This window comes from Pyxicephalus adspersus, chromosome Z (genome assembly GCF_032062135.1).
Source record: "Pyxicephalus adspersus chromosome Z, UCB_Pads_2.0, whole genome shotgun sequence".
In the NCBI taxonomy this organism is placed as follows: Eukaryota; Metazoa; Chordata; class Amphibia; order Anura; family Pyxicephalidae; genus Pyxicephalus; species Pyxicephalus adspersus.
Genome location: NC_092871.1, coordinates 52,054,530 through 52,078,190, shown reverse-complemented (window position 1 = coordinate 52,078,190; position 23,661 = coordinate 52,054,530). Strand labels below are relative to the sequence as shown.

Sequence of the window (23,661 nt, the reverse complement as noted above, 5' to 3'; positions counted from 1 at the left end):
CGCATCATGGAAAGCTCCCGACCCAGATGGTCTGACATTAGCCTACTATAAGAAATTCTTCCCAGTACTGGGCCCGCATTTAGTTTTAGCGCTGAATGCGCTCACTGATGGTCACACTCTTCCTCCTGACACATTAGTGGCCCACATATCAGTGATACTCAAACCAGACAAAGACCCTCTCCTATGCTCCAATTATAGACCAATATCGTTGCTTAATTGTGATTTGAAACTTTTTACCAGCATATTAGCGCATAGGCTGACTCCAATACTGAATGATATTGTCCATCCTGACCAAAGCGGTTTTCTCCCGATGAGGGAAGCCAGGGACAACCGGTAACTACTTTGCCGGTTCTTATGCGAGAGCTAGACAGATATGCCTCGCTCTCTAATTACAAAATAAACCTGAAAAAGTCGGAGGCACTGAGTGTTACTCTTCCCAGAAAAAATAAGAGGCCTTGGCCCCTTCTTTCCCCTTCAAGTGGTCTAACTCAGCTATTTCTTACCTGGGCACACAGATTCCTGCTAATCTAACGCAAATTTTAGATCTCAATTTTATCCCTCTATTAAATAAAATCCGAAGTGATCTACAGAGGTGGAGACAGATGGCATTTACATGGTTTGGGAGGTGCAATGTGCTTAAAATGAATTTTATGCCTAGACTGTTGTATAGGCTGCAAGCACTCCCAATACACATCCCGCTTTTTATCCTTCGAAAATTCCATTCAGAATTTGTAAAATTTATCTGGTTTAATGGGGCGCCCAGGCTTAGGATGACATTACTGAGACTCCCCAAAGCCAACGAGGTATGGCATTCCCTAACCCAGTTTTATACCATCAGGCAGTGCACTTGTCTAGACTGCTGGATTGGTGTACTAATAGCCGCTCCAAATTGTGGGATGGGTTGGAGGATGCATGCTCTACTGCCCCCATTGCCGCATTGGCCTGGTCGACACCGGCAGCCAGGACGGCAATGTACACCCATCCATTGATTGGCGAGACCTTGAAAGTGGTCACTAAGTACTTCTCCTCTCAAAACGTAACCATATATCCGTCTCCAATGTCTCCCGTTCTAGGCGATCCTGGATTCCCCCCGGGCTAGACTGACCCAATATTTCGCCAATGGCGTGCTTTGGGCTTGTATAGAATATTCCATTTCATATAAAATGGGGAATGGTAACATATTCCGACCCTACAAACCAAAAGGGATCTCCCTTCATTGTCCCCCTGGCGCCACATACAACTCACTTATGTTCTGAGATCCTTGCCGCGGCCCAATACAATAGCCCAATCGCTTTTCCCTCTAGAGGACTTGTGTGTAACTGGTCAACCTGTACAGGGCACACTTTCCCATGCCTATCAAACCCTGTTATCTGTATATACGCCAGAACTCCCTTTATTTGTATCCCAATAGGAAGCTGATTTGGACACTTGTTTTACTGAAGCCCAGTGAGATATGTTGCTCCATTTCTGTCAAAAGGCGTCCATTTGTTGTGAAAATTAATGTATATTGAATGATTTTCTTTTGTGTGATTCTGGAACATGTGTTACCTCCCCCTTATGTTTTTCCTCCCTGTATTTTTTCCTTCTGTACCCTGTTAAAAATTCAATAAAAATATAATTACAAAAAAAAAAAAAAGAATTAAAAATAGAAAAAGTATGATCGCTTATCAAAACTGACTGTAGAAGAAGCCATCCTTGTTTATTCTGAGATTATTAGTGATGTGGTTAGAACCATAACAGCAATGCCACCCACTCAAGTCAGTGTTGAAAGACTATTTTCAGCTCTAAAAATATTCAAGTCAGATTTAAGCGCTTCTATGAAAGAGGATCTGGCAGAAGCAATTCTGTTTCTTAGAAAAACACTACATTGAGTTAGTTTTGGATCTCATGTACCAGCTATTCTACTCTACAACTATATTCCAAGTTTATTATATAAACTGTTTTAGGTTTTCCAGCTTTTGTTTTTGTTCATGTAGTTAAGCTTTGGTTTTGTCTTAAAACTACCAAAGAATGTGGTTCAAATTTTTAAACTGGTAAAGTTCCGGTTCCTGATTTTTATGCATACTATGCTACTACTTCATAGCCACTTAATAAAAACAATAAAAAAACCTTATTGTTTTCATTTTTTTTTGTCTTTTGTTTAAACTGTTTGTTTAAATAGAGAAGAGCGCCAGCTTACTGGCCAATAGTTCTGTGGTTAAATGGCGTGTATTTTGCTTCCTTCTCCTCTCAATCAACGTAGAAAATACATTAGTATAATACAGGGTTTCTCATTTTATCATTACAGTTTTGCAACCAAACTTCACAAAAAAATTTAAAAATTAATATTAATGCTTTCACCTCTTAGGTATTTAGGCAAAAAGCTAAAGATTTGTGTATAATAATTTGAGCAATCCTGCTTGCCTATTGCTAAAAATACACTATTGATGCTTTCTAATAAAGCAGCCATATTAATTAGCCTATTTCTTCTTACTACTTCTTTCCATTTACAGAACATGTTCTCAACAGGATTAGGAAATGGAGAGTATGGTGGTAAAAATAGGAGTTGGTGTCCCTTACTTTCAACCAAGCTCTTTACCTTGCTAGTTATTTGAAAGGGGACATTGTCCATAATTAGGACGGCATGCTGAACACTCTTTTCACTAAAAACATTTAAAACCTTCAATAAAACTGAGGAATGCTTCTTGATTAAATGCTTGTGCTTGTGACTTAACGTGAAGGGTCCCATTTTTATTCCTCACACAACAAATTGAATAATTTCTGGAACGCACTCCAGCCACAACATGCACCGCCCTTTGCCCAATAGGAGATCTTCCCGTTTTGGTTCTCTTTGAGATGGTAAAACCTACTTCATTAAGAAAGTAGATGTTTTTGCCATCTTCCTTAGCAATGAGATTAAGGATTTTGTTAGCATAGCTAATCCTTTCTTGAAGAGAGTGGGAATCATTGCGCCTAGCAGGAATTAAAGAAGTTCTTTTTAATGACCATTGGATTTTATCAATGCATCTATCTATTGTAGAAATAGATACACTATTCCAAATTTGGCAAATAATTGATCCTTCATTTCCCTGAGGCTTGTTATGCAATCTTCGGACATTACCTTGCGTAACTCCTCCTTATGGGCTTCATCCAACTTTGAATTTCTCCGACCTCCTCTTGGTAATTTTTCCACTCTACCAGAAAATTCATAGGTCTTAATATTTTTGGTCATGGTTGTATGATTACAACCCAAAACCATTGCTATCTGGGAGGCATCACTTCCATTCAGATAACTGTCTACCACTCTTTGACTTTCTGCATTACTTAATTCTCTGGCCATAAGGGTAAGTGCAATACTAAATATAAAGCGAATAACTTTGAAGATGAATAATATTGTTCTCTTAAAACATAGTATAAAAGTCCCTGAAATAAAGATATTTAATTTTAAAATGATATAAAGTAAAAATCATATTAATTGACAAATCATCAATTTATTTTCATATATTTTTATTGATGTTTCTTGGGAAAAACTTTTATGGTAAAAATATTGTGTTATATTAAATTTTATAATAAATGTATTGATTTATGAATAATAATGGGGTCTAAATTCTTTTGTGAAGTTTGAATGCAAAAGTGTGAAGATAAAATGAAAAACCCTGTAAATACAGAGGAGTTAGAGTCGGGGGTATCAGAAACTGAGGAGTCGGAGTCGAAGGATTTATCTACCGACTCCATAGGCCTGGTTAGAGGGATCTCCCCCCTCAGCAGCAATACATTCTCACCATTCCTTCACTTAGCTACTGAAAGAAAAAAAGAGGAAGCCTTGTGTAAGTTCCAATATGTGTCTTACAGCTTACAAAAGGCTGAGGAACCCCTGCACCAATGTGACAGCACTAGGCCAATCACCAAATACCAGTCCTATCACATAGGAAGATACATGCTTCCTAGGTTCATAAGTACAAGGCATTTCAATTTGCTCCTGGAAGTTGAACAGGGAATCTCATTAAAATTGGATGGGTCTACATCAAGAGATAGCCATATAAATTATAATTAACCCTTACAATCTAGTTTAGTTTTACCAAACCTATGTAATGTCAGGGTATGCCTAAACAATCTTTTTATTTATTTTATATCCAACCAGGTTGGCTTGTACAGTAAACAAAGGAAATTGTACACAATGTGTGATTGTGTGTTATGTGATGGCACAGTTTTTAGGTTACAGAATAAAACATTCTTAGGGCGAAAATCCCTTTTAAAAGGGACTATGCATAGGACTGTTTGGTGGCACCCCATGATTAAAACAAATTCCTCAGCTATCCTCAGAAAGAACACAATATGGCAGGTTATTTGGAGTAAAACTCATAAGAGCTCGGTTTGTACGCCTTTTAGGGAAAAAGCCTAAAAAATTCTTATGCATTGGTACTATACCCCAGACAAACTTCACGCCATATACCCATCTAGCAGTAATATTTGTTGGAGATGTGCCTCCCAGGTCGGCACCCTTTTTCATATATTTTGGAACTGTTCGAAGATAGTACCTTATTGGAATGGGGTTAATGGACTGCTTATCAAATAATGGAAACCTCTATTAGTCTGGACCCAGTGACCCATTTGCTGAATGTCTCCATAAAAGAACTTTCCAAATCGAGGAAGGCTCTTTTTGCCCATATTCCTACGGCAGCAAGATGCCTCATTTTGGTGCACTGGAACTCATACTCTCTGCCTTCTGTTGCGGAATTGAGGGCCCATGTAGGAGATGTCCGGCTGATGGAACACCTATCTGCTAGACTCAATAACAGACTGGGGAAATTTGAGGAAATATGGGCCCCGTGGGATCACGCAGTTTTTACAGGTATTATATAATACTGTTTACCCACACTCATCCCTTTTCTTTTCTATGCATTTGCTCATCTGTACTTTATTTAATGCTAGCAGGACCATTTGATTTCCTAGTGACCTTGGACCTCATTTTATTTCCCTTTTTCCCATTTTATGATCAGGCGTAATTTATGATTTTCCTTTTCCAGTTGTTATAAGTCTTTAAAGGTCTTTACAGGTTTGCAAATTTGCTTCAATTGAGGCAGAAAAAGTAAAGACTATATAATAATAAATATGATAAAAAGGTTCAGACAAATCAAAATGTACCGGTGATTCTGCTCTTGATTTTGTTGATTTGTATTTACTTCATGATGTTTATATTTTTTTTATGACACCATACTGACTGTTACACCTAATAGTCTTATTGTTTAGAATTGTTTTCCCTTGTTTTCTTTATTTTTATGATCTTGTTTTGTTGGCTTTTCTAAATATATGTTGAAAAAAAAAAAGAAAGAATACAATGGTGCAATGAACACTTACCTGTTAGTAAGATAAAAAATTGTTTTACTCCTCTGTGTTTAAAATAACAATTTTTGTTTGTTTGCTTTTTACATGGGGGTGCACTGCTGGGAAACAGAGGGATCTAATATTTTTTTTAAAAGTCTGCTTTAAATACCCACTTACCTTTTGAGCTTTGAGGAAATCTTTCTCTAGAGTCACCTGCTTTTGGCGAAGTACTGCCAGCTCTGAGAACGACAGAAAAAAAGGCATTTGTAAGAAACAAATCTCCCCATCCCATGGAAGTAGAAGACAGAGACATAGGGAACAATTGCCAACAGAGAAAAAGAACACAGAATACAATACAAAGGCCAAAATAGAACATTCCGGGGGGAGTTGAGAAAAAGTTGGATCTTTTTGCCCTCACCCTGGTTGTTTTTCCGCAAGTTGTCCGACAGCTGATAGTTTTGAGTTCTGAGCTCCAGAAGCTGAGCCTGTGAGAAAAGAGAACGTTTTCAGCATGAAGGCCAAAAGAATACCAGACACAGAAGAAGTTATAACTGGGCAGGAAACATTTTTTTTTCAATTATGCTTATGTTACAATGCCATATACAAACCTGTGTTTTTCCAATGTTAGGCAATACACTGGCCTTTGGTGCTGTCCTCTGCAGATTCACTTGCTTACCAATCCAGCACTACTGTTTCTCTGCAGGGTTGCAACAGAATGGCAGAAATTTGGATAAAGCCTATTTATTTGATCAGTTACATAAACGAAGTGAAACTTGTAGATCCTGGCCAGACAAGCAGAAGGGCGTCTCCGATGGAATGACAATACCATATGCTATCTATTCTTCTACATTTCACAATACCCCATCCCCATAAAATAGCAGAAGAAAAAGGGAGTTTTTGCTGGGACTTTCAGGTACTCAATAAATAATTCTATATTAAAAAGGGTTTTTATATTTGGTTTAGGATTTATTGCCTGTTTGCTTGTTGGTCCATTTATACTAGTACATGGCTCTATATGTGACATCCTGGTCGGATGTTATTGTGCTCTTTCAACAACAACAGCAAATACAACTTAAATTGTAATTGGGGTAATTTTTGTAATGGATTTTTCTGTATGTAATATTGGAGAGATATATCCCGTCTAAATGTATATACATAGTTCTCCCCAGAGGTTTTTAGCCGGTTGCTCCGCCCGGCTGATTTGAATACCCCGCCCAGCTCTCCTCGGCAGCTCTCATCCTCGGATACACGGATCTCAGGCTGCTCTGTGCTGTGTGTCATCCGTTCAGAGGATTACTGCCGATGAGAGGTGAGCACACAGCTCAGCCTTCATGTGAAGGGGACACAGGCAGCCCCGCCCCCCATCTTATAGCACGAGCTTGGATTTCTATTTTTAAAAAAATCTGCCTATGAAATGTATCCAGTGTGCATAAAGTCTGCATGTCATTCTGCATCCTCATAGCTCTCTGTGTACAAACCTCCATATCTCCTAATATGTATGTCACAATGACCTGTACATAGAATAGAAAAATTGGATATACTAACAGGGCAGGCATTACAAAGTTGTAACAAATAATTGGGAGAAGGTAGAACACTGAAACAATAAGAGGTTACTGGACACCCATGGCATAAACAACTAAGAGCACTGAATTTGCTGTGTTTTGCCACACCCCCTTTTTTACACTGTATATATATATACACATATATTATATACACACATTTAGAATATATACACACACACACACAAGTATACATAAAAGTGAGGGTAAAATGCATAGAGAAATAGGAGGATGTGTAACAGATTTGTCAGCTGTGGAGAATCAGATAAATCAAATCTCCTCCTTTAGAAGAAACTATTTAAACAAAGAGTTGCATACTAATATGTAATAATAACTTGTTTGTAATAAAACATTTCTTTGTAAATCACAGTATTGTGATACTGAGTACTTATTATGTAACAAAAAACTTCTTCACCTCAAACAGCCTCATATAAGTGGTGACATCAATGCACCTCTACAGTGGACTGGGAATCTTTTTAGTAACATGTGACCATTTGAAATCTTAGCTGGTAAAGGAGGAAGCAGCAATAGGAAAAAAGGGAACCTATCCCTAGCTCACAGATGGATAAAAGGGTGTTTATGAAAGGAACTGCAAAGTGCTGGTATATAGCACTGACTTTTATCTTGTACACATTGTGAACTATGCTCATGACTAGGGACAAGGAGGAAATTGTTTTGTGAAAATTCACAATACATTTGCCAAACATTTAACATTTATTGTAAAAAACCTGAAGGTAGAATTGTTACCAAAATTGCTAGGGAGCTTAAGGGACCAATGGTAATATGCCCAAGGTGAAAACAAATATTACAAAACATTTTGGTTTTCCATAAATTAATATTTTTACCGAAAGAGAGCATTTTAAACAAAATGCTGTTTTTGTTTGAGAAATCCCTAAATTTGGATTGTTCAAAGCAAAATCAGTTTTGTGAAAATCTTTATCTCATCCCTTCTCAATACACTTGTTTTCATATTTAATTCAGGCATCTACCCACAATGCAATGAAGACAGCCCTGTGTTCCAGGAATGAAGGAGTATGTTGCATTTATGATGGGTGTACATGAGCTCTGACAATAAACAGTCAGCATTTGGATACTGAGTGCTCCAGGAGTGAAAGGCTTTTGATGCACAAAGAAGAATGCAGAAGGCAGAAAATGATTCATCCAAACACCCACTGTTACCAGATTGGAACGTGATTAAAACATTTTCAATAGGGACAGCTTCTTTGAGCTTTCCTCAGAAACACTATTGGAAAAAAATCTCCCAAGGATCTCCTCCTAAAGATGACAACAATAAAGACTTGTGCTTTCACACTTCAACTGAAAACAAATGTTTTGGCAGGGGATACCCTTGGGTCCATTTTTTAAAGCAGTGAATCTAACATTCACCAAAACACTCTCTGATGAAGAATCTATCACTGCCACTGAAAACAATTGAACCTAGAAGACTTTCCATCAAAGAATGTATTGGTCAGATTTACCATTTTTTAGACATGCAGCACATCTCTGCATCTCTGCCAGAAATGTGCTCCTAAATTCCTGTTGTGGGCTGACAACCCTCAGCATGTTTGTGCTTGTCATTGTTAGCCGTGCCCTGTGATCCTTTGCTAAACTACACAACCCTTACACCCATTCTATTCTGCTCATAATAAAGGCAGATCATTCTGTAGTCTAAACAGATAAAAGGATCAATCTGATGCCTAGAGAGAGCACAAGAAGCGTAGATATGTCAGCTTTTAATTTCAGACCAGATAATTCGTTATTGGTTTATTGTAAATCGATGAAAAAAAATAAAACACTTTCAAATAAATATTTAACAGCAAAAGTTTATTGTTGGGGTTAAAACTATCAGGGTTTAAATGGAGGAATATTTTGTATGTGGAGGGATCATGTTCAGGGCTTTGTCTATTCCGAAGGTCTACATGCTTAATAGTTACAGCAGAAGCATATCATATAAAGGTGACCTGTCATTTATCCCCATCACTCTGTCATCTACCCTCCAACAGCAGATGTTAGATTAGGGAAAACTGAACAATCGTTCGGGGCTCCCAACATTTTTTTCAGGGTCCCAAATATATATATATAGGCAGAGGTGCAGAGAGCTAGAATGCTGTTCCATATTTGCCTCATTATGCCATCCCTGTACCCTTCTTATAGCCACCATATTAAAATGAAGAGATCTGCACATGAATGAAGCCGAGCTCACACCATACAGCCCAAACATTTGGCAGAAAAGTATAATCATCGAACTGTGTGTGTGATACGCACCACTGAAATGTTTTGTTAATATTAAACTATGGATAGAAGCCTGGCATACACCGGAACCATTGTGGTCACAGAATTTTATTACAGACATGTAGCAAACCTTTATAAATCCAAAATGACATAGACATCATTACCACTGGGAGCTGGGACAGCACCAACACATGTATCATATCATAGTGACCTCCCCACCTTACCTACAGGTGCCATGTAAAAATAATTCTACCACAATCATAGAGAAAGTGATGAGAATATCACTGTAAAGGTACAACAAGGATTCCAACTGGCTCCAATGAGGAATTTCCATTCCGGGATTTTCATAGAGCAGACAATTGTAAAAGTGTTTATACATGGAAACATGCAAGGCCTGATCATCACAAACCCAGGCTGCCAGCCTACATAGAGCTACCCTGGATTTCACTGGGAGTGAGGGGACATCACCTGTGGATCTTTTAAAGTCACCAAGCTGTCATACCGACTGCACAGGTTGGATTTAAGGTGGTACAGCTTGTGTATGAAGGAACAACGTACACAGGACACAGACACCTAGAATACTGCAACATAATATAAAACTTTACTGGGTGCAAAAGGACATTACATCACTGACAACAAATTATATGACAATAATACTTGAACAACACATGACATCATTATTACCGGGAGCGGGGACACATGACATCATTACCGGGAGCGGGGACACATGACATCATTACCGGGAGCGGGGACGCGTGAATGGAAAGATCACAATGCATTGACAGTACTGAGAACCCTGACACCACATAGGGACACAACACCCCAGGTGCTACTGTACTGACATTACTAGAGCACTGACGTCACAGTTGCTGGTTCAGTGACACGACATCACTCAGTAAGTTATAACATCACAGGTGCTGGTGCGTTTAGGAAAGGCTTATACTGACACAGGCAGCGTAGGTCTCTGCCCGTCATTCATCCTCTGGGCTTCACAACCCTTATCAGGAAGGGGATGACAGGAGGGGATGTTTACAATTCAAAACCCCAGTCTGCATCGAAAATATGACGTCAGGTGCACTGCTAGGAGTGACGTCTCCCCATAGATGCGCCCATCAGATCCCCTTTACCTGCATCCGCTGGAACTCATCCTCTGACAAAGCCTGCGCCATATTCCTGCTGACCCCGGATACACCGGCACTGCACCCCCCCACAGCTGTGCTCAATGGTTTCGTCCAGATGCTACCATAGAGAAGAGTCGGAAGCAAACAAGAACCGGACTGTACCAACGACACCAGAACGGGCAAGATAGGAAGGCAGAGAGAACAACACTCGCCATCTAGTGTGTACATCCGGCACTGCACTGTGTCGTTTTTACCTGTTGCCATGACGTACAAATTGCTAATACCGGTACTTAACAGGGAGAGGTTTTGATGGCCTTCCTTTGGGAAATATTTTTTTGCGACCTTATAAACATGAAAATCACCACAATAGACTTCAGAATTCATTCCAGTGGCTGTCCTTCATAAAATGATCTTCATAACTGGCCAAAATAGTTTTAACATTTTCCTAACTTCCATATGCTCAGAAAATACCAGGTCCTTCAGCTAGTGGGCTGCTATGAAGGCTGTGGCCTTTACAGGAGTTCTGCATCGACCTAATGCAAGTTTGGCATAACTGCAGTCCCCAGGCAAAGCTGTAATAAAGTCACAATGCCCAATTTGTGGGGATTTTCCTTTCTCCCTGTCTGGGGGACACAACCAAAGTGACAAGTAACTGGAAATTTCCCTAAAATAGGAAACAAATCCCCTCTTAGGTAGTTTTCATTGCGTCAGTTTTACCCTTTAGAAGATTTCCCTTACAATTCCAGAAACATCTGTAATGTTGGATTAAACAAATATGTGTTTTATGTGTGGTCAGTGTGCCAGATGATGTATGTAGGACAATAGGCCATTGTTGTATTATTATTATTATTATATATTCAAGTCAAAGCTATACATACTGCATGGCCACAAAATGTCACACACTATAATATTTTGTTGAACTGTCCTTACTTTAGATTACAGCAAACATTTGTCATGGTATAGTTCCAATAAGCCAGGGGTGTCAAACTCAAATACACAGAGGGTTGAAATTTAAAACTTAAAACCATGTTGCGGGCCAAACTTAAAATTCATTTTAAAAATTGAAGTAGTTTTTGCTTCTCATTAGATATGAAACATTTTCATATGGGTAATAAGAGGGTTTGCTTAACATTCAATCTGGAACAAGCTTATAATAGAGAAAGAGGCCTAAATTTTTTTTTTAATTTTATTTAGGAAAAAATCTTATGCCTCTTTCTCTATTCGCTAATGAATGTCAACAGAGGAGGGGGCACTTGTGCATCTTGACTGACCGTGGAAGATGCTTATAAAATCCTGACCGCCTGCACTAAACCTGAAGCCCCTGAACACCAAAAGACTCCTGGAACCTCCCACGTGTAACTGAGAAGGAGTGCTGGAAATGCCAGATGCAGCCAATGCGGGACTAAATCTTATGAGTGGCTGAAAGTCCCTCTTCATTAAAATTATGACAAAAGTATCATCATGTGATTCCCAATTGTTCACAGAAAATTGTTTCTTGAATATAGTTATACAAGCAACCAGAGATAAACGGAAAGCATGTTAGGCAAGGAAAATATTTGCTATTATTTTGCCATTATTTTCTAAAGCTGTAACCATAGTAGTAAATGTTGGATAAGGATATTGTGTAAAATAGGGTTACTGTGCCGAGGAACAAATGTAGATCAATCTACTGCATACTACTGCATGCACTTCTCATGTGTTCTTGTTTCTTCCTGTTGAAATTAATTGTTTTACTTTGCCAGGGAATGCAATGTGAAACCAAATGAATTGCTGCATTCATTTGTTTTCACATTGCAAACTCCGGCACAGTAAAACAATTAATATAGCAATAGCTCTATGATAATGTATGATAATAATAATCCTGATAATTCCTGATTGTTGAGTTTACCTGTCAGTATAAACCCTGTGGGGTCCATGCATAGGCTGCTGCTCAATAGACATGAGTGATGCCGCTACTACAATTCCTGGCATCACTTGCGTCTGTAAAATGCGGGGCTACGCATAGGAAGAGAGCCCAGGCCGCTGGTCAGGAGACGCGAATATGAATATGCAGCTGGCCCTCCGTTACTACGGATTGCAGCAGCGGCAGGCCAGCTACAATTCATATTAAGAATTCAGAGTAAGTTTATGAATGTTATCTCCCTTCTAGCTCTACATTTATTATTATACATTTATTATTTGCTTGAGTATTTTTATTTTAGTATATGATGAATGGAAAGATCAGATTAATGTAAATTATTCTATTTTATTATTGTGTGTTGCTTTAGGCCAGTCTAATAATTTGAATGTGTTCCATAATGTACCCAAAAAAGGTGCATTCAGCATTTTTGGCACTTGTAAAGTTCTGGGAAAATTCATTCTGTATGGCACCCAGATGCACAAATATGTTCTGAACAGCACCCAATGCACTTGTGATACCGCGCTGCACAATGCAAGCCAATGCACCGCTGATCACTTTAGTACTCCAGCTTGCATTGTGCTACACGGTACCACAAGTGCATTGGGTGCTCTTTGGAACAAATCAGAACCAAGCATAAATCGGAGGAATAGAGTGTCACTATTGAAGTTTCTCATAAATTTGGAAAGTTTGCCAATGGCGGTCTTAGATTTATTTTTATTCTACCTAATGGGTATTTGTTTGAGTATTTGAGTTTTCAAAGCAGAAGTATGAGCAATCGACATGCGAATCATGCCATAATTCTAACTTAATGCAGCTAGATCTGTGAAATAATGTTTGTGTTACTAATAATGTGCAATTTCTGAAGGATTAAAGAAGGTAAATTATGTCAGAAAATGACAGGACAAAACAGTTTTCCAACTAAGATGCTGAGAATTGCTAATGAAGCTGCAGCGAAAGTTAATTGTCAGTTTTGGTTTTCCACAGAAAACAGGGTATGTAAGTAGAGCTCCCTCATCCATTCAGATGCAGTGCTTGAGAATTATACTTGTGTATGGAGCTGGCAGCAGGGGATCAGGCTTATTCACTAAACAGTGGAATGAAGTACAACAAAAAAGGTCTTTCAATACAACAAAATCTTTATATAATATATATATATATATATATATATATATATATATAGGTATATTATGTATATATATTATACATGCAACTGTACAGTTATATTACAGGTTTGTGTTTTTTGCACACTTGTTTTAACAGATTTAAAGTTTATTAATAAATTTAACCCCAGTGAACAAACACGGTCCTCACAGACACCACAGATCAAAACACTGCTCCCACATTCAACCTAGATCATGACACTGCCTCCACAGACACCCCAGATCATAACACTTGCCCCAGCGTCACCCCAGATCATAAGGCTGCATCTACAGATGCCCCAGATCATAACACTGCCCCCGCAGACACCCCAGATCATAACACTGCTCCCGTCGATACTCCAGAAAATACAGTGTTAAAACAGTCTCCTACTGATCCCAGACCAGTTATCTCTCTCTGATGGCTTCTGTTTTCAGCAACACTGAGAGAGCGTAGCGACACAACTCAATATGTAGGTAAATCACTCTCAAAACTTTTTTGTTTGCACACAGCTTATATACCAGTTCAAAGGCATGACCAGTGCATGATCACATGACTACAGACAACTAGCAGACATGACAAATGTCCTTGTGGTTCTCTTAGAACAGGATATTCATGTCAGGACAACAGAGGGCTTAAGGGAGGAAGGGAAGAGTTTCAAGGCAAAAAGGTGGAAGCAGACATTAGTTTACTGATAAGAAGAGTATATCTAGTTTCAGCATATTTCAAACATCTACAAAACATAACAAAAGCACAAAAATAATTAACTTCAAGACTCAGCAAAATTCCACTTCTTACATTTCCTTACATTTCCCTCCTTTTATCCTTCAACAAAGGATAACTACGGTACTTCTCATACCTCTGTTCCTTTACATACAAATAGACAGCTTCAGGTTCTTGGGCATACATAACTTGAGGGAGCTGAGTGATTTTCTATAGTACTATCATCCTACAGTGGGGTATTTCAGAGGGGTTATAAGTCATACAATACCATACATTTCCCTGGGTAATATTTATAGTATGTGTAAATATCATACATTTTTCCTGGGAATTATAGGTTTTACAGTGATTGCAAAAGTTATACGGGTTATGAAATAAATGTATATCACTTTCAGTAACATCAGTGCCATTGTAGATATTGATAAAGACTCTAAGCAGTATGCTGACTTGAGTGGAGACAGCAATCAAACAGGATGGTAACATATCTTAAGTATTATGCATGTCAGATAAGCAAAAACTAGAGCTATTATATATTTCTTTGGCAAGACGTTCCCATATGTTACCCTGGAAGTCAGTCCAGTCACTATACTTATGTCCTCGCCGGTGCATAGACAGGGTAGAGTCATTCTTTAGGTTATGGCTTGATTGAAGACAAATGAAGGGCAAATCTTGAGGGTGATAGTGGCACGTTGCTGTGACCCAAACAAGGTAGATTATGACTATCAGGGTTTCAAAACTGCAGACAAGCACCTGGGCTGCTACCCGTGGATCAAGAAGCATCATCCTGGTGCTGGATCGGTGGTGCCTTCTTTACTCTTGAGGCGTGTATCCAGGTGGGTCCTCCACTGGTCAGCATGGCTGTTCTAGTGATGGCTTGCACGGTGACCAGAGATCCAAAGGGCTGATCCAAGAATTTGTGCTTGTGCAGAGCTTTAACCAACACTACGTCTCTGGGCTTGAATGGGTGTGTCGGTTGATCTGTAGGGAGAGGAAAAGAGAGAGACATCTCCATAGTTGCTGTTCAATTTTTCAATAAGTTTAGCTACATATTGTTCCTGAATTTGTTGTAAGTCTCCCAGTGGTAAGATAAGGGGTTCTTTGGTCCAAGGGGTGGGGAATAGGCGTTCCATTAAAATTTCAAAGGGGGATAGCTTATTACCTGGATTGGGTGTCATTCCTATTTCTGTTAGCACTGCTGGTAGGTATTTGTCCCACTTGTGAAATGTCCCTCCAGTTGCTTTACTAAGTTTGTCTTTCTATGTCCTATTCATCCTTTCTACTACTCCAGCACTCTGGGGGTGATATGGGATGTGGAACGTTCATTCTATGTTCATCATATTTGAAATCTCCTGCATAACTTTAGAAGTGAATGGAGTGCCATTTTCTGAATGTATTCTCACTGGGCATCCAAATCTGGGGATGATCTCCTTGCATGGTATCTTGGCTACTGTCCTTGCATTTTCTTTCCTGACTACAAAAGCTTCTACCCATCTGCTAAATCTATCTGTAATCACTAACATTATCTGACATCCATTGGAAGCCTTTGGCATGTGTTGAAATGGACCCTGTGGAGGTAACAAATGTTCATGTTGTCCTGCTTGCTTTCCTTGCACGTTATTTCTAGCACATGTTAAACAACGGGAAAGTATGGCCTGTGTGTGTTCCTTTCAATTTTGGGCACAAAATCGCTTTTTTATTTCTTGTGTGTTTTAATGCTTTTGTGTCTTATACCATCGATTTGAAAAACAATGAGGGGTACTGCTATTTGGGGCAGCTCTACTATCCCTTCTTTTGACCAGATTCCAAAGGAATCTAAGGTCAATCCTTCTTTTTCCCAGAATTCAATGTCCTGTGAGGTGGCAAAGGACTGTAATTGTGTTGGAAGTGTGTTGGTTTCAGTGGAAGTTGAGATGGCAAGCAGAAGTGTATGGGAAGGGCAAGTGGTGTGTGTGGTAGACGGAGCAGCGGCTTTGGCATGAAAATCTGGTAGTCTGTTGCCCCTGGCATTGAAGGAATTGGAAGAAGTGTGTGTTTGACATTTGACAACGGCTATTTGATTGGGGAGGTGAATGGCTTGTAAAGTTTTGAAATCAATGCTGAGAGCTGAATGGGTTTTCCATCAACTGTGGTAAAACCTCTTCGCTGCCAAATGGCCCCTAAATCATGTACGACTCCAAAAGCATAGCGGGAGTCAGTGAATATGTTTACAGCTTTTCCTTCCATAATTTCACAGGCTCTAGTGAGTGCTATTATTTCTGCGGCTTGGGAACCGTTAACAGAGCGTGGGGTGGCTAAATAGGTTTTATCAGAGGGTCGCGAACAAGACCCATCTACAAAAACATTTTCTGCTCAAGGAAGGGGTGTTGTGGATAATTCTGAATGTCGTGTTGATGCGTTATGTAGTTCAGTGATATATAAGTGTGACTCTGGTACTTCATCCTCTGGCCCTTTAAGACCTAAGAGAGCATTGAGCACAGCTACAGGACCGCTGTTAGCAGAAGCATATTTTACATGTAATCCTGCTGTGATGTTAGGATAACTTCATAACCAGACAACCTTTGTGCTGTTATGTGTTGAGTGGTTAAATTCTTAAGCAAGTGTAGTACAGCATGGGATGTGTAAAGTATCGTCTCGTGACCCAAAGTTAGAAGTGAGACACTTTCTTCAGCCATTGCACACGCTGCCAGCACAGCGAGCAAGCACAGCAGCCATGGTTTTACAATTTTCTCTAGCATACAAAAAAAATGGTACAATGAAATTCAGCATTCCCAATGCAGGGGCAGAGGTCAGGGATTCTTTTAACATCAAATATGCTTTAGTCATTTCATCAGACCATTGAATGGTATTAGGTGCACTGGGGGGTGGTATTGGGACGTAGCTGTGAGTCCCAATACGAGCAGTGAGGAATCCAGCGTCTGCAAAAGTTAATCATTCCAAGATAGCTGAGCAGCTGTTTCTTTGTCTGTGGGCAAGCCAGACTGGTAATGGTATGTACACGGGGGGGGGGGGCTAGCAGCCGGGATCCTACTAAAAGCATTCCCAGGAATGTGACCTGTTGCAGACAAAATTGGACTTTTTTCTGCAACACCCCCTGTCCCTCCTTTCCCAGAAAACACAACAATGAAACTGTATCCTTCTGACATGCCTCCTGAGAGGGGCTACCCAACAATAAATCATCAACAGTAAAGTGGAACCATGCTGCGGCTGCCAGTTGGTGAGGACCTGCTGGAGGGCAAATGAGAAAATGGTGGGTGAGTCAACAAAACCCTGGGGCAAGCGACACCAGGTATACTGCTGTCCCATGAAAATAAAAGCCATAGGGGCTGAGTCTCAGGTGATATTGGTATGGAGAAAAATTCAATGGCCAAATCAATAACACTAACATTGGGTCTCGGGCGGTATTGCTGTAAGGATGGTACGAAGATCTGACATGACCGGTGTTAGGGGTGTGACCAGCTCATTGATGGCTCTGAGATCCAGTGTAAAGCGGTATGAGCCATCTGGCTTTTTGACAGGATTTACTGGGGTATTGTAAGGGGAGCAGGTCTTCTTAAGTATGCCTTACTGGCAGAAAGATTGAATCATAGGTGCTAAGGAATCTTCCTTGTCGTTGGCTAAGGGGTACTGCTTTTGGTATATTGGTGTATGTGGTTTTGTAAGTGCTGTATATGGGGTGCAGTCCAGGAATCCCACGTCATATGGTCCGGTGGACCATGTGCTGTCGGGAACCGGAAAATCCAATAAGGGCAGTTGCAAGGTTGTACTGACAATAATCCCTCCCTTTGGGTCAACAACCAGTGACATTCCCAGAGATCCCATCAGGTCTCTTCCTAACAGGTTAACTGGGCAGCTGGGTAATACTTTGAATGAGTGATGTGTAATGTATTCTCCATGTACTGTACATATGGGGATATGAGGTGTGCGTCTTGTCTCCCAAGGTAATAAAAGGCATGGTAATAATATCTTTGACTGCTTGGTCTTTGTTTTGATAAGAAAAGGAGGGGCTGAGGGGGAATCCTGTATAGGGTTTTGTTGCTGTACAGACTGTATTAGACAGATATCGAACTCGTAATCCCCATCCTCCTGTGTTCTCCTTTGTGTTTCTGCTGTTAGTTGTGGGTATAAGGGTGTATACAGGGGTGGTATAGAGGATGTGATTTGGGTAACAGTTTTCTCTTTACGGGGGTTGTACTCTTTCCAATACATTTTCAAAGTATACCAGACTTCTCCACAAGCCTTCATGTTTTGCCGGTCCCATCCGGGAACTTGTGGATCTAATTTATATCTCATATCTTATATCAATTACTGAGACACAATCCTAATATACAGCTAATATGGAAATTAGAAAATGATCCTTCCAGTAGGAAGGGGTCAGGGCATTTCAAGTTTTCAGTGCCAGTTTTCAAATGTAATAAAAGGGTCAGTGTAATAGTCTCCTGCTCTGCGGTTAACAAAATCAACAAGAGTTTCCCCTGGACTGTTATAAGGAATATCTTCATTACTGGGTGACATGGCTGTGAGTTTTCATTTCTATCTGATTTTAATGTGTTTCTTTACATGTTTTTTATGTGGATCTGGGAGCTGTTCCTCCTTTGTGGAATTTACCTACCTTGGGTATTTCCCATAGTTGCAGTATAAATTACAGTATAAATATCAGACGGTTGTACACAGTTATTGTTAGTTCAGGTGGTAGCTGCAGTGCTCGCTGGCGTCCTGTTCCCAGGACTGCTTACCAAAACGCAGCTTCGGTCACGTTTCTGCTTGCCCGAGGCAACCACAGCATTGAGTATTGACTTAACCTCACCTTGGTAACTGGATTAGTACACAAACTTATATTTTATACAATATTTCTTTGACTTCTAAATTATTGACACCAAAATTCTTATACTCTATGAATGAAATAAAACAGAGGCCACCAGTGTGCACAAATTCAATAAAAGATTTCCCAAATCTTTTCCTAAGGACCCAGTCCTTCTATGAGGGAGTCTACAGTGCCACAGTGCTTAGGTTTGTAAGATATCTACAGGGACTCAGGGGAGGGCAGAGGTAGAAAAGAAAATTTCCACTTACCTGATCCTGGTCCTTTTAGGTAGGCAGATATCCCACTTCTGACACAAATTGTTAAGGCAATCTCCTACTGATCCCAGACCAGTTATCCCTCTCTCTCTGATGGCTTCTGTTTTCAGCGACACTGGGAGAGCGTAACAACTCAATGTGTAGGTAAATCACTCTCAAAACTATTGTTTGCACACAGCTTATATACCAGTTCAAAGGCATGATCAGTGCATGATCACATGACTACAGACAACTAGCAGACATGACAAATGTCTTTGTGGTTCTTTTAGAACAGGATATTCATGTCAGGACAACAGATAAATGGCTGAAGGGAGGAAGGGAAGAGTTTCAAGGAAAAAAGGGGAAGCAGGTATTAGTTTACTGATAAGAAGAGTACAACTACCGTGTTTCCCCGAAAATAAGACCTACCCCGAAAGTAAGACCTAGCACTATTTTGTAAACCTGCCCTAATATAAGACCTACCCCGAAAATAAGACCTAGGAGAAAAAGAAAATAAAAGCATACATACCGGTAAATTAAAAAAGTACTCACCGAGACAGCTCCAGATATCTGATCCTGCGTGTGTATCCTTTATGCTGGCTGCAGCGTGTGTGTCTCTGATGCTGGCTGCAGGGCGTGTCTATTCCTGAGCCAAACTGAAAGTAAAAAGCCTGCACTGAACAAGGAAGCAAGCTGCTGATCCCTGCCCTAATGGAGATCCCTGCACTTAATTACGGGTAAGTGATCAGAAGGGGACAATCATTTCATAGTGATCAGAAGGGGACAATCATTTCATAGTGATCAGAAGGGGACAATCATTTCATAGTGATCAGAAGGGGACAATCATTTCATAGTGATCAGAAGGGGACAATCATTTCATAGTGATCAGAAGGGGACAATCATTGCATAGAGTGATCAGAAGGGGACAGTCAATGGCATAGAGTGATCAGAAGGGGATAATCAATGGAACATGAGTGATCATGAGTGACTTTCAACAATAAATGTGTACTGTAGTCTTCTTCATGGAAAAATAAGACATCCCCTGAAAATAAGACCTAGTGTGTTTTTGGGAGCCAAAAAAAATATAAGACAGTGTCTTATTTTCGGGGAAACACGGTAGTTTCAACATAATTCAATCATCTACAAAACATAACAAAAGCACAAAAATAATTAACTTCAAGACTCAGCAAAATTCCACTCCTTACATACCACTACCCCCACAGACACCCCAGATCATACCACTGCCCCCGCACACACCCCAGATCATACCACTGCCATAACAGGCAGATCAGATCAGGCCTGACCAACTGAAGCAACCCCAGTAAACAACACTGTCCCCACAGACACCACAGATCATAACACTTCTCCCCACAGACACCCCAGATCATAACACTACCCCCACAGACACCCCAGATCATAACCATCCCCCCACAGACACCCCAGATCATACCACTGCCCCCACAGACCTGCCAGATCAGAACACTGTCCCTGCAGACACCCTAGATCATAACACTGCCCCCAAATGCACCCCAGATCAAACCTGACCAACTGAAGTAACCCCAGTTCACAAGACTGTCCCCACAGACACCACAGATCATGACACTGCTGCCCAAAGGTACCTCTGATCATGACACTGCCCCCACAGACACCCAAGATCATACCACTGCCCCCACAGACACCCCAAATCATAACACTGCTCTTATAGACACCCCAGATCATAACACTGCACCGACAGATGCCCCAGATCATAACACTGCACCAACAGATGCTGCAGATCATAACACTGCACAGACAGATGCCCCAGATCATAACACTGCCCCCGCACAGACCCCAGATCAGTCCTGACCAACTGAAGCAACCCCAGTACACAACACTGTCCCCACAGACACCACAGAACATAACACTTTTCCCCACAGACACCCCAGATCATAATAATGCCCCCGCAGACACCCCAGATCATAACCATCCCCCTGCAGACACGCCAGATCATATCACTGCCCCCACAGACACCTTAGATCATAACACTTCCCCCACAGACACCCCAGACCATAACAGTGCCCCCATAGACACCCTAGATCATAACATTGCACCTACAGACGCCACAGATCATACCACTGCCCCAGCAAACATCCCAGATCATAACACTGCTCCCACAGATATTCTAGATCATAACATTGTCCCCATTGGCACCCCAGGTCATAACACTTGCCCAAAAGGGCGCCCAGATCATAACACTGCCCCCACAGACACCCAAGATCATATCACTGACCCCAGTGGCACCCAATAACATAACACTGCCCCCCAAAACACCTCAGATCATAATACTGCCCTCAAAGACACCCCAGATCATACCTCTCTCCCCACAGACACCCCAGATCAAAACACTGCCCCTGCAGACACCCCAGACATCACAAATGACATCACTTTTCTTCATTATCAACTACTTTTGGGATGCAATTTTCCCAGCGTTGTACTAAATTTTTTAATGGCACCAGGAAAAAATGTGGGGGAGGGTATCCACTGATGCACTGCTGTTTTCACGTGCTTCTTCGACCTTAAATGGCAGTAAATCCAGACTATAAACTGAGTATTCCATTACCTTCCGCCCACAAAATGAGTATGACAGAACGCTATTCACAGCCATCTTCACCACAGAGGGACTGATCACATAACACTCTCACACACAAGCAATTACTACTATTATTACTCTTGTAAACTATATTACTCTCAACCTCACCGTGTCCAACAAAGTCAAAAAAACTGTTAAAAATTTTTGATGACTCCCTTGTATATTTCTCAAATTATAACATGCACAACTGTAATCCCAGTCCATTCTTTACATATGTTGTGTCATTGTCAGGGACCAGCAGTGGGATTTCAATGAAATGCACTTCATCATGAAATTAACAATTTTACAGTTGATGAAATGTAATATTGAGAGAGTGTTTTATGTTCAAATGCACTAAAGCATTTATTTTAGGATTGCAAGAGTTCACTTATTTCATCACGCATTTTGTGAAAATATTGACAATGATGAACATACAATATTTTTTACTTCATGTATGTGTTATTGATTTAAGAAATGATTTCCCTGACCTGTTGGGCTAAAAGTTTACACAGCCATTCAAATCCCTCATATTAACCACCCGACCGGTAAACCCGACCTTTGTTGGGACCTTGGTTTTTGCAAAATCGATAATCCCGAACTTTTCTCACTGTGTAAATCCCATCACTTACCTGGTCCCCGCTGCGATGATCCGTTCTGTCCAGCGTCGATCGCTAAAAAAAAATACTCACCTTGTCCCCGCAGCTCCTCCGGACACGTCTTCTCTCCTTTTTCTTCATCCGGCGTGTGCAGTGACGATCACCGGGGTTTCCCGGTGATGTCGCTGCATGCGTCGGTGCAGGCGGGAGGCGGGGCGGGAAATTCAAAATCCTTTGCATTGAACTCAATGCAAAAAAGCTGTATCCTTATATATATATAAGAATAAAGAGGAAGAATCCTTATATATATATAAGGATTCAAAGAAATCCTTATATATATATATATATATAAAATTGTATTATATATTTATTATATAAGCTACTGTACATTACATTATTCACAATTTTTTTTTAAACTTTTTTTTAAAGATTTTTTTTTTTTTTTAAGATTTTTTTTATGTTTTATAAAAAAAATTTTATTATTAAATTTATAAAATTTTGGACATATTTCGGTGAGTTATGCGGTAATTTGGTGAATTATAAGTAATTATTGAGTAATTCGGTGATGTTCGGACATATTTCTGTAAGTTACAGGTCTACAATTTAAAAAAAAAAATTTCATGAAAAACAGTGTACCGCTTTTGGTACAGAAATCTAGACATCAGTGTAACGCCCAGGAGGTTAAAGCAATGACTCATTATACCCCCTAGTGGCTAATCATCAAAAGTGTACAGCAGTCACATTGGGAAATTCTTCACATTTTAACAGATTTATAGGTGAATTTAGTTTGAAATGACCAGGGAATAATTAATAAATAAACCTCATCATGTCATATTTTTATATTAGAAATTTATATATGCATGTATAGTTATTTGGTTGTGAGTCTGAGCTGGGATACACTATACAACCTAATTGTACAATTCCTTTTAGATCAACCATCAACGATGCAGTACAAATGGCAGTCTAAATTGATATAAAGTATATGGAACATGGAATCTCCTAATTCAGGAAGTAGGTGCTGACCATGGATGATGCCTGAATTTAGAGGTAACAGTATAACTTAAGTGCTATACGTATGTAACCCCTGTGAGTGTCACAAATCCCTGTAGGTCCAGGTCACCTGTGCCTCCCTCTTGCTCACCCTCCTTGCAGTCCCCTGCTGCCAGCACCATCTCTGCCTCTGGATCCAACACTCTGCATACTTCCTGTTCCAAGTCAGGTGATTCTCTGTCAGCTGCTCCCTTGCCTCAGAGAACCAGAGTATTCCCCAGACGCACTCCCTCTGCTGGCAAACATCTAAATAACACCTGAGATTATTTTAGCAACAGCACTTCCTCTGCTGTTGGGATTGATGTCTGTGGCTCACTTGATCCACGCCCATCACCTGACATTCCCCTCTTAAGAAAGTGACTTGCAACAGGAAGTTGCC

At 40.2% G+C, this 23,661-nt stretch overlaps 2 protein-coding genes and 1 long non-coding RNA gene across 8 annotated transcripts in view; 1 reads left to right on the top strand and 2 right to left on the bottom strand.

Annotated features, from left to right (window-relative positions):
- GRIPAP1 (GRIP1 associated protein 1) overlaps positions 1-10,372 on the bottom strand; it is a 100,431-nt gene extending 90,059 nt beyond the window's left edge. For 3 of the 6 annotated variants that reach the window (XM_072431755.1, XM_072431757.1, XM_072431756.1), the window contains exons 1-3: positions 10,223-10,372; positions 5,723-5,789; positions 5,482-5,543 (exon numbers count right to left, since the gene is read on the bottom strand). In XM_072431755.1, coding sequence (XP_072287856.1) covers positions 5,482-5,543; positions 5,723-5,789; positions 10,223-10,264 — 171 coding nt within the window. In that variant the 5' untranslated portion in view covers positions 10,265-10,372. Of the gene's footprint in view, positions 1-5,481; positions 5,544-5,722; positions 5,790-5,912; positions 6,105-9,937; positions 9,987-10,222 lie in introns of those variants that run through there. The other 3 variants (XM_072431758.1, XM_072431759.1, XM_072431760.1) reach the window with 3 other exon arrangements.
- CCDC120 (coiled-coil domain containing 120) overlaps positions 1-23,661 on the top strand; it is a 108,306-nt gene that overhangs the window by 2,594 nt on the left and 82,051 nt on the right. The window lies entirely within an intron of this gene.
- Positions 13,925-23,597, bottom strand: LOC140343100 (uncharacterized). Its single transcript, XR_011923252.1, has 2 exons — positions 23,374-23,597; positions 13,925-14,951 (listed from the first exon to the last, which is right to left on the bottom strand). It is a non-coding gene; the product is annotated as an uncharacterized lncRNA (long non-coding RNA).